The sequence below is a fragment of the Simochromis diagramma genome, unplaced genomic scaffold (assembly GCF_900408965.1).
Source record: "Simochromis diagramma unplaced genomic scaffold, fSimDia1.1 OVJJ01000024.1, whole genome shotgun sequence".
Classification (NCBI taxonomy): Eukaryota; Metazoa; Chordata; class Actinopteri; order Cichliformes; family Cichlidae; genus Simochromis; species Simochromis diagramma.
This window is the reverse complement of record NW_024387332.1, coordinates 2,401,844-2,414,173: the sequence shown is the minus strand read 5'-3', so window position 1 is coordinate 2,414,173 and position 12,330 is coordinate 2,401,844. Positions and strand designations below refer to the sequence as shown.

The following is a 12,330-nucleotide window of genomic DNA, read 5'->3' as shown; positions in this document are numbered from 1 at the left end:
ATCCTTGATGATAACCTGCTCAAGGGCACTATGGATCTCAGACTGGAGCAAATGTTCATCCTCCAACAGGACAGTGATGCTAAGCACACAGTTAAGATAACAAAGGAATAAATGGTATATGCCACATTTCTCTAGAAGGCTCTGCTGTTTTTCCTGCAGCAGCACGCAGCTGTCCGAGCGGACGTTTGAACAGTGGAGAAGTTCCCACGTGAAGAACGACGAACAAAGTGCCAGCCACTGCAGCACCATGCTGCCTTTCCAATACAGTTACATTAGCAGATAATTTCCTTTTCTCGGGATGTAACGGCCACTAAACACTTTGCACACACAACACATTTACAGCAAACACCGCACACATTTGCTTTATTAGATTTTTACAGTAACGTTGCATTTTAAGCCTTTTAAGTGGTCAAATAAAGTATATAAATATATTTCAAATGCATTTTATCTAACCATCAAAGTCTTAAGTCTCACAGATTTCCCTTTGGTAAACTGCCTTTCTGGGGGAATAACAGCAATGACAATGCAGGTGTTCAAGTACTGCTGACATTCCAAAGACTTCCTGTCCCCTCTAAATGACAAAAGCATTATTTCACAGTGTCAAGGTAACAGGATGAGCCTCATCTGCCAAATGCAAAATCAAATGTGATTTAAAAAGAGAAATCCAGCTCTTAGTTTCTTCCAGGTGCTCGATGTGTGTCCATATGCACCACACCTGCAGAGAAAACATCTGTGAGAGAGTTCTCCAGTGGACCGTTTGGGTTCATGTTTCAGACACATGAGTGTTTGCCACATAACCTCAGCTGACAGAGCCAGCACGCGGCCTGCAACCAGCAGCAACATCCCCACATGCTGGATCCACAGAGGCAGCTCCAACCAGTGGGACAGCACTCCCACTGGCATGGATACAGCCACCCAGGGAGGCAGTGCAAGCCGCCCACCACCCAAACTCCCAGAGGTGTCCGAAACCCTGGCAGCAAAGACATTTATGTGGAGCTGTGTACCAGCACTAGCTCAAACACGGTGGCAGGAGGATTACCGTTTGCCGTGACAGCCTGTACGAGTGGGGGGCTGCTGCCGAAGCTGTTCTTCCACTGCGCCCCCGGGTGTTGTGGTTATTCATGAACACACACCACTCCAGTGCAGACACCATCCAACCCCACTGCAATTCAATGCACCACCGCTGTTAGTGTGGCATAAATGTTAAGGCGGCAAAGAACTGCAGAGTTTTTCTGATTCCTCTCGTGTTTTTGTGATTCATCTGCCCCCCCCCCCCCCCCCTCTCATTTCCCCCCATTCATAAGCTCCTCCTCCAAGTACTCCTCCCATCTTCAAAATACTCTCTCCCTCTCTGTCCTTCTGTACGTCCTTTTCAGCTTAATGTCTCTGTTGGTTGTTTTCTCCTTCCTCAGTCTCCACCTTCACAACTCATAATAAGCCTTTACTTCACCTCGCTGCTTATCCCACTTTACTTTTGAATACTTCCTCATCCCACCACCAAGCCTCCTTGTTCCATTTCCTCTGTGCAGAGGCTGCCCCAAACACCTCCTCAGCAGGTTGATTACGGCTTTAGTCATCAATACCTCATCTCAAGTCTTTCCTGACCTCTGCACAACATTTTTTGCTGGTATTTAAGTAGAGCCTCGTTTTCATCGCCTTGTGCATGTGTGATGATGTGCTTCAAACGTAAGACCTTAAGCAGCAGACTCCACAGCATGCCTCTGCCCAGGTTATCGACAGCTACATCCAGCCATGCTGCAAACCTGGAGGTCAGGCCCAGCCTCCTTGCCAGCCAGCCGTCCACTGCTGCACAGAGAACAGTGGGGCTTAGATGGGATTAAACAGTTCTTATCTGCACTAAGAACAGTGTGAAGCTCATATTCAAGCAGCCCATGAAGACAGTTCTTACTTGTCATATGGAAAACACAAGTGATAAAAACTTCATCAAAGCTTAATGGACTCCGCCATAATATATTATTGCTTATAGATAAAAAGCTGGTGTCAAAACATCATCACCAGGACCCTGAATTCACCCGCAATGTACATCAGGACAAAACATGGACTCACAAAGACCAGCACCTTACTACTACCTTAATAATGCTTAATAGTGCAGCATTGTTATAAAGTGCTACACTTATTTCCTGAACGTTTACATTAGTCACACATCACTGTCAACATTATATTCAAACAGACCATTTATACAATCATATATAACTCACTGTAGCTAATTCATTTCTACGTTACTCCCTTCCTTCTTTGGTTATTTCAGCACTACCTGCACAGTTACGTTGTTACATTATCTGTGCAAAATCGACAAAAATCTGTTTCTTCAGTTATTTATAAAGATCTGTTCAGGGTTTACGGATGGGTGACAAATTAAAGGAAAACTTAACAAAGTCTCTTAGTACAGTTTTAGGATTAAAATAGGAGCTTCCATGCTCTGTGAGAAAAGAAGGAGGACAAATCAGGCCTGATTATTTAAGACCTTGTATGTGAGCAGCAGGATTTTGAATTCTGGATTTAACAGGAAGCCAATGAAGGGAAGCCAAAACAGGAGAAATCTGCTCTCTCTTTCTAGTCCCTGTCAGGACTCTTGCTGCAGCATTTTGGATTAGCTGAAGGCTTTTCAGGGAGTTTTTAGGACATCCTGATAATAATGAATTACAGTCGTCCAGCCTGGAAGTAATAAATGCATGAACTAGTTTTTCAGCGTCACTCTGAGACAGGATATTTCTAATTTTAGAGATGTTGCACAAATGGAAGAAAGCAGTCTTACATATTTGTTTAATATGTGCGTTGAAGGACATGTCCTGGTCAAAAATGACTCCAAGGTTCCTCACAGCGTTACTGGAGGCCAAGGTAATGCCATCCAGAGTAAGAATCTAGTTAGATACCATATTTCTAAGATTTTCAGGGCCGAGTACAATAACCTCAGTTTGATCTGAATTAAGAAGCAGAAAATTAGAGGCCATCCAGGTCTTTATGTCTTTAAGACATTCCTGCAGTTTAACTAATTGGTGTGTGTTATCTGGCTTCATGGACAGATAGAGCTGGGTGTCATCAGCATAGCAGTGAAAATGTATGCTATGTCTTCTAATGATGCTGCCTAAGGGAAGCATGTATGATGTAAACAGAATTGGTCCTAGCACTGAACCCTGTGGAACTCCATAATTAACCTCAGTGTGTGAAGAGGACTCTCCATTTACATGCACAAACTGGAGTCTATTAGATAGATATGATACAAACCACTGCAGCACAGTACCTGTAATACCTACAGCATGTAATCGCTCTAATAGGATATTATGGTCGACAGTATCGAACGCTGCACTGAGGTCTAGCAGGACAAGCACAGAGATGAGTCCACTGTCAGAGGCCATAGAAGGATCCTTTTAAATAGTCCAGAGTATGTGAAGCATTGTGGGTTAATTTATTATTAAACTGAGGCAGATAAAGTGCTTGAAGTTTACAGAATAAAGCGCTGTATGGTTAAAGGTAACTTTGAGTCTAAAGTGCCTTATGTGGTCAGTAAGACCTAAAAAAAGTATTTTAAATAGTCTTGAAATGCCCCTCTTCACATATGGTACATGTATGATCAACTGCATATACCTGCTGAGGAGAAATCCAGAAATTATTCAAGTTATTTTCAGCAAAGTCATTCAAAAGTTGTCTTCACAGATCCAGCGAGCTAAACAGAGGGTGCATTACCATCAAGAGATACACGCAGTGAGTAAAGAGGGAGAAACACTACTGGTAAGCAGCCCATGCAGCAAACACCAGCCAATCCTGATGTATCCTGAAAAACACAGAGACATGACAAACTGAGACTCACACAGTACTTGATACACTTAAGGCCAGCTCACAATTTCTACACATTTTTCAAGTGTGGTCATTCTGCTTCAGCAGCTTCCCAACACACCGAAATGCTCCAGCAGGCTAACAAGCTGCTTTATGTTCACAGCACCAGTTAAGTGACTCGTTATACAAACACACAGCAATGTAACACAACTGAGTGTTTCTCACCAACAATATTCGGCCAGTAAAGCAGAACTTGGAGCCCCATCTTCGGTTAAAGCCAAAGTCTCGTTGCAAAAATTACAACCTCTGTAACTACCCCCACAAATACGGCACCTGTGGTGTAATATATCCCCCAATGCTTTCAGTTTGTGTCTTGTACAGATCCCATGTGGTCGTTGAAGTGGCGCTTGTAGCGTTAAGTCCAAGTGCTAACTTCAGTTTCACACAAATTGTTACGTGCTTAAATTACACAAAATGTCAGAAATCTGCACCGTCGTGAACAAAAATCCAAACCTAACTTTTCATGATTTGTTAGGTTGACCCTCTGAGGTCCAAAATATAACTGGACATTTTTGACTCCTGTTGATTTTACATTTGTATTTCACCCTCAGATTGTTTCATTTTTATTTTCTTCCTGCCTTGTTTGGTATCATTCTTTTCAGCTCAACCTCATGTGTCTGAATTTAGTTGGTTTTTTTCACTGACTTACTGTATTAACACAACTGATCTGAAATCACACAAAAAAACCATAAAATCCTAGTAGTTAGGTTTTTTTACTGTCAAAACCACAGACATGTTGAGTAAATTATTTTTATAACTTGAAATGCAAATATAAATTGTACATTTTGAAAAGTTGTGCACACATTTTATAAACATATACAACTATTTATCTGAAAATGCAACCAATACATCTGGCATTTTTAAAATTTGGTACAACCATTTAAAAATACTACTATAACTAAAATGAAAGAACAATCAGGTGTCACAATAAGATGCCCCACAAATTACTTGTGCCAGTAAAAAAAATGTCCACCACAAGAGGACAACAGGAGGTGTAGCACTGCTCCTGTTTTCACCTGGTGACAGTGTTTACATTGCAATGTGCCTTTGTGACAGTCATTAGTGGCCTCACTGACACACAAAGCAAAACTATGACTACACAACACACTAACTATACACTCCACGCTAAACGTCACAAATCTCCCACATCTCAAAACCAGCTATCGATCTCTGTCTCTCTCTCGCTGTCTTGCTTTCCCCTCTTCCTAAACAACCAAATCCCAGATGCTGACTTTTTAAAAAAAAAAATTGGTCGACATGGTGCATTTTTCCATCGAGAGGAAAGAGGTCTCTTTTTTTCTTTCTTTACTGTTTTTGCACTCTCATTAGAAGATGCTTAATTTAAAAATAAAAAAAAAACAAGAAAGAAGAAAAAAAACCCAAACGTGACGATATTATTTAGAAAAAAGCATGGCTTTATACATATATATATATACATAAATATATATATAACTTTCAAAACGGGCTGAATGAAAGACTCCGCTTGATGCAGCTTGCAGCACATGAGTTGGAAGTGCAGCGTGTCCGTGGACCTCAGAGGGTTAATAACACTCACTTTATTCCATTTCCAGAGTGTAACGCCAACCATCTGTCTGAAATCTGAAATTCCCTTGGTGTTGATTCAAAATGTGCTCTGGCACAATCATAAGCATCGCTTACTACTGAAAACAAGAGGTCTGCGCTGTGGGTTGAACCATTTGTTAATGGTGGAGGGGGGTAACACTATGCAATATATTCAGTTTTAGAATTTATATTCACTGTTAACTGTAACTGCACTTAAAGTGTTAATACTATCTTATTTTAATAAACAACACTGTCATATGTAAAACTAGGGTGGCACTTGGGGTGGCAAGAGATCGTTTTAGGGTGACACTTGCCACCCCATGCCACCCTTCTAGATCCGCCCCTGCAAGCATTATGACAAACTTTAAATAAGTATTTACGACTTTGGTGTAAAAATTCTGAACTACAGAACGACTGACATAAGTGGACTACTTCCCACATTCACTGAAATGCAACAAACGCCATATACGCGTAAGACACTAGATATTGCAAACTTTCATCTGCTATGGGCCACCAGTCTCCTCTGACTGAACGTACCTTCGGGGGTCGCTGTGGGGAGAGTCAGCTAGCGTTATTCAGCAGCACCACCACACGGTGGGGCTGTTATCACTGCTTTGAACTGTGGCTGCACTCGTCGCACACTGACAGCTTGGTATGACTTCGCATACTAAGTAAAAGTGCTTTTTTGCATTTTCCCGGATAAGACTGAAAACCCCGTCTGAAGTCGAAACCCCCCACCCCTGTATGTGATTCGGGTTGCGTTCACTCGTATTAGAACTCGCAGATCAACTGACCTGTAGAGTCAGATCATGTGACAGAATGGAGGCGTCGCTGAAAAACATTCACCCGTTCACCACATACACATACCGCCAGGAGCCCATTTCACAATAAACGGATAAGGCGACAAACACCCCTGTCCAACTCAGCTCGTAACGTTTATTTCCTCACACTGCAATGAAATGAGGGGAGCATGGGGGCCAAGGAGTCGAGGATAGGATTCCTGTCATATGACGAGGCCGTTAAGAGAGGTAAGCCAAAAATCGTGGGAAGTAGAAATCTGTCGTTGCGCTAGGTTAGCTGTCTGCTTTTGGGCTAGCCATATGGAAAAGAGAACGTCCTGACCACCCGTTAAAGTGCAACGCTTTAACTGGGTTCACCTGTTATACGAAGTAGACGCCGGGTATAAAGTAAACGCACGGCCTCGATGGAATTGTTGTGCCCAGTATTCATTTCGGCATTAAAATTTGTCGAAAAGCTTCCTTATTTTTTCTGATGTTTAGTTAATCACTAGCTGAGCATGTATTTTCCGCAGTCGTTTGCCCTCGTAAGAGACAACGCTGGGTTGCAGCGGAAAGCGTATGTGGATAATGAAATCTTGAAAAATAACGTAGTTAAACAGTCGCTGTGTAAAATCTGACCGCGCCGAATTTAATTATTATTCCTTATAGCATTGAGATAATCCTGAAGTATTTTTATGAAGCGCGTGTCTTTATTTAAGTGCAAGGTCTAATTAAACTGGCAGGTTGTTGAACTAGGCTTGGTTTGACGTCCTGTCCAGCTAATTGCTGTGGGAGCTAGTGCTGGCTAGCGAGGAGGGATGGGCTGCGCGGACAGTATTTGGCGAAACAGTTGTGAAAGAAATCTCGAATCCGTGCTTGAATATATTTTTCATTTATATATCTTTTTGGATGGCGTCACAGGTTGCCTCTGTATCAAGCTAACTGCAGCTGACTAACGTTACTGTCTAGCTGCTACCACTAGCTTGCTTGTCTAGTAGCTAGACAGTTAGCTGGCTTTCACCTAAGTTGTCAGTGGGGAATGCCTCCAGACTGTTTGTTGCAGCCCTCGTCTCCCGGTTTTCAAACCGAGCCATGTGCTGCTTAATCGTTACTGTTGTTGCTAGTGAGCTGTCAGGTTCTGCGGAGCCTAGCGTCCACCAGCTAGCCGTGTAGTTGGAGCGGAACAACAACCAGTTGTGCTTTAAATAGCTGCCGCTGCAGTCAGTCTCTTAAAAATGATCAGGTGGGCTTTTTAACACTGGGGAAGCCATTGGCTGGTCTCTGGTAAACAAACAAGCGTTGACAGGCCTGTAATCTAATGCAGCGTCATGATGTATTTCAGCTCGCATGGGCTTTACTGGAAGCATTTTGTTGTCAGGTTAGTTTAAGTACGCACAGGTGAAGCAATGGATACAGTGTAAGCATAGCGGCACTTATGTAAGATATGGGTGAACATTTATCTGCAAACACACAGAGATCTTATCCCTGATGGCTTTCTTGTTGCACTTTACTCCCTGGGTTGGCAACAGCTGAACTTTGTCAGTCCGGATTCCAGCCATGAGAGCCTGTTACACATCTATTACTGTGTCATATCTTTACCAGGCTTCCGCAGGGAAGTTTGACCGGACATCTTTATTATTATTAATGTTATTATGTTGCCTTAGCAGAGTTTGGATTTTCGGGTAGCGTGACTTCAGTCTTTGTAATACTGCGGCTTAAATATGCCTCAAACAGATTGCCAGTTACACTCTGACGATCATATGTGACCATACACACAGACACACAGGGTGGAATTATCTAGTCGTCCAGTCTTATCAAAGCAGTCACATGGCACCATTTCTAATTGCTACAGCAGGCTTGACTGCCGCAGTTATGAGTTCAGTTTTCACGAGAGCCTATTCTGCCAGGACATCAGCAGCGTAATGGGCTTACAGTCAGAAAGATTCACCTTTGTTGTGTTATCCTCCGATCGCTCCTCACCATTATTTATTCATTCAAGCCTGATTTGTGCGTGGTAGTTTCTCGAGGGATAATTGTGCCTGAAACATTAGATCTGACCAAAAAGTGCGTGTTCCTCCTCATCGTCACTTTTCTGAAATAGAATAAACTCAAATCTTAGAAATGTGGGAAATCTAATATATAAACATGTAATAAGGGGTTCAAGAGACACACATCTGAGAGTGTTAAGATTTTAGAGGTAAAAGTCATCTTCCCTTTTTCTGTTGACTCACAGTACAATTGAACATTTACTCATGTGGGAGAGTGGAGCGTTAATTTGTTTGAGAGAAGGTTCGAGGCTCAAGTCCAAACATTTGGTGAGTGGCTTGCTGCAGTGACAGCTAACTTCGGGTCAGGTCTAGCGATGGTGTTTATTCCACACTGAACGGCTCCACATGCTTGAATCTGCTGTTATCATTACGATCATCGTTGTCCGTGAGGAACAGAGCTGACAGAACAGTAACGTGACCTGAACGAACATTTAACTGCATTTGTAAAACTATCAAGGATGATGGGTGTGATTCTCTCTTGAGTAATAAGGTTCGTTTTTAAAGTAATCTCACTTTGAATGGCACTTTACAGCAGGGAAGTGATGCTTCCATTTAGCAGCTGATTGTGCATACTGCAGCAGACAATAATGTTCACAAAGCTGTCCGTCCAGGGCCAGAGGTGGGCACTCATCATCGTGTATCATATGTGCTTATAGAGACTGTGGTCGAGGAGCCCGGGTACATTCACAGGCTCAGATTTTGGAGATTATTTTGGTTACATTCTGTTTTTCTTTTATACTCCTGTCTTTTTTACACTCCCCAGCCCACTAACTCCAGGCTGCTCTGATTGGTCAGCTTGCCCAGAGATGACAAGCAAATGAACTTAAATTCTAAAAAAACCAAAAACCCCTCCCACTCAGTCCAGAATGAACAGAGCTCTGTGTAAATTTCATACAGTAAAGCTTTTTCTTCGTGTTTGAGATACAGTTTTGATAGAATCAAAGCAACAGATTCGTTGTATTAAAGTTCCTCTCTGTGAGTTTTGGGGATTTCACGGCACCACTGTGATGCATTTTTGATTTCATGCATTAGAGCAACCAACAACAGCTTCTTGATAGCATGACTTTCAACCACCACGGGCACCTGCTCCTTCTACAAACATGGAAATCTCTCGTATGATTTAACAACACTTCTAACATCTGTTTTAGTCGTCATTTGGAAACAGTTCACATCAAAGAGTTCCTTCATATCCTAAACCTGAATAGATTACATAGCAGAATGTTTTACAGGATGCAATGAGGTGATTTAATATTATCGATACTGTATTTGTGAAAACAAACACTTTTTTAGAAATGTAATTCAGTCATTTTCACCCTCTGCTACTCCTGCCACTGAATCACAGTCAGTTTCTTTGCAGTGGGAATAATAGGAAGTGGAGCGCTGGAACACAAGTATAGTGTTCAGACCTGCACACTTCATAGAGTCGTAGTTGATTTTTGGACGTTCTGTGATGAAGAAAGCACAACTATTGTGCCACTTTCCTTTTTCACAGTGATGCTCGTGTTTTGCCGAGTTTAACGCCGATGTGCTTGTTGGCGTTCCTTCTTGTCAGTCAAATTCAAGAGGGAGCAGATGATATGGACCCTTCCAATCATGGTGGTGAGAGGCTGATCTCAGTTGTCACAGGTAGCCCTGTTGTTGATGAACTGGCCTTGAGGAAGACGTTTTTTAACCGAGCAACAATACGTAGCTTTAAAAATGTGGAGCTTCATCTGGATGTCTTTCTTGCTGTCCAGAATAATTGTTCATGATTTTGATGGAGCTGTCAAAGAGTTGGATTGACGTGTTTACCTGTTGTTGTGGTTCCTTGTGTTCTCAGTGAGACCGGTTCTTCTTAGTAATCTTTCCTGCCACTTTTCTGGAACACCTTCACGGGTTATTTGTACCTTTGTGGTTGACCACTATGTAGTTCAGCGATGCAACAACAACAACGGTCACTGTGACACACAGCCTCACACTCTACGTCAGCAGGCCTTATCAGCTGAGTTAATGCAGCGCTGCTTTGCATGGGGATGTAAATTTGTATTCTGCTGTCGTAGAAACCTCCAGTATGGTGTTTGCTATGGAAACGTGACTAGATAGCAGTGCAACAGTCTATACAACAATCTCTATATTTTGAGCAAAGTTGTAAATGTCAGGTTATTCCAGGATGCAGTTTAATATTGTGGAAATCCAGTGTGATGGAGCTTTCTACGACCACGTGGTATATGCTTCACAGCAAGTATTTATTTTTCATTGTTGAGCAAAGATAAGAAGTTTATCAGCTGTTAAACAGGCTCCTTGAGTTGGAGGTTGCTTAGTTTTTGGTCCTAGACTTCCTGCATGTGGTTACTGTAAGTTTACACCACACACAGGGATCTTAAGCCTTCTAGTGTTAGGAAAGGCACACAACAAGGGCATTCTTTTGTTTTTACACCAAAAGTACATGTTGAAGGTGCCGAGCTGGGGTGTGACGGTATTCTATCATTTCAAAATCAAGTACAGAATTCACAAGTCACATCTGAACGCCCCTTTGAATCACTGAAACGTATTTTTCATGTTCAGCTAGTGAAACATCAGGCTGAACAATGATAAATAATAAAGATTTCACTCGTCGCTTTTCATAAAACAGAGGGGATTTAAACGTAACCAAAGGTATTCACAAAACTGCTGAGTGTGCAACAGGGCAGCAAACCGAATAATGATGAGCAGGGCTGTGAGTGGGACGGACGTTAGACACAAGATGACAGCGAATGCTACCATTGGAGCAAATATCTGCGAGGCAGCATGTTGGGCTGCATCGCTTCTGTGTATGGATAAGTATGGAAGACCATTTCTTTGCACTGGGATATTTAACAAATTATGGAGACGGCGAACTCGGGCAGTACTGTGAGACACAGACTACTTCCAAAATTATTACAAATGACCAGAGGCTCCCCAGTAAGTCCCATTAGGACTTAAGGAGAGAAATCCCTCCACGTCTATGAATAAAAACCGAGTGTCGGTCCAAAGTTACTGTCCTGTCCTTCACCACTGGAAACTTGTTCTGCTCCTGTCATGGCTGCATTGTAGGTGGATGCATATCTTGTCATGGTAAAATTTTGAAACCTCATGTTGTCATTGCCAATAAGGTTTCATGCCTCTGGACATTCATCGATTGTGGTCCACATTTTATTTCCGTTTTATAGAAATTAATTGGAAGACTAGCTTTTTTTCAGTTGCACTTCTTATTTATTCTTTGCTTATTTCTGACTCTTAATGATCCTGTTTCCATCTGACATGAATGGTATCGTTAACCATCCATGAGCCCGTTCAGCCTCTGTAGGTGTTTCTTTTCCTTCCTTGGCTGTATTGTACAGTTTGTTTGCTTTTTTTAGAGTAATTGCTCTAAACTCAGAAGAATCTGTAATAGTCTTATTATGTAAAAACGATGTGTTGTTTTTGTTGTTCGCCTTTTTTTCCCTCTCCGACAGCACAAAATAGACCCTGAGAGTAAAAATGATATTCCTGTTTTATGTGGTTTTTCCTCTTGCCGACCCCACAACACAGCAGCCTCGTGCTGGTTGCGTGACATCATGTGCACAGGTGAAATGAGCTCTTCAAGAACAGCGCTGCATGTATGTTTGCGCCTCTAGATGTTTCTGTTGATGCTTTGCCCAGACTAAACAGGGCACCGAGGCACATGTGAGTTCAGGATTTGCTGCTTCAGAAGCCATGGTGGAGGCTTCCAGTCTCGACAGCAGCAGCGGCCGACCAGGCTCAGCTTATTTTATAGGACAGAAAACATCAAGTCACAGCAGGAGGTTCTGGCTGCTCCTCTACTGCCATGATGATTTAGCGAGGTGGCCATATAGTGGAAACCTGCTGTGAAGGTGTCTGTGTGGACAGTATGGCAGAGCCAAAGACAAGCTAAGGATGCAGTGACTTGTGTTACAGACGCAGTCTTTAGACAGCCTGAGACTGTGAGTGGCTGAAAAGTGTGTTTGGGGCACTCATAGAAATCACACCCATTGTTTTGTGTGACTCGAATGGTAGCCATTGCATTTAATGCCACTCAGTGTCTAAGAATACCCGGATTGCATCACAGCATTACAATACACAAAGTG

General features: G+C 42.4%; 1 protein-coding gene across 5 annotated transcripts in view; it reads left to right on the top strand.

Annotated features, from left to right (window-relative positions):
- Nucleotides 1-6,228: 6,228 nt before the first annotated feature.
- Nucleotides 6,229-12,330, top strand: part of usp32 (ubiquitin specific peptidase 32) — a 68,433-nt gene continuing 62,331 nt past the window's right edge. For 4 of the 5 annotated variants that reach the window (XM_040006445.1, XM_040006449.1, XM_040006447.1 and 1 more), the window contains exon 1: nt 6,230-6,446. In XM_040006445.1, coding sequence (XP_039862379.1) covers nt 6,389-6,446 — 58 coding nt within the window. In that variant the 5' untranslated portion in view covers nt 6,230-6,388. Of the gene's footprint in view, nt 6,447-12,330 lie in introns of all 5 variants that reach the window. The other variant, XM_040006444.1, reaches the window with a different exon arrangement.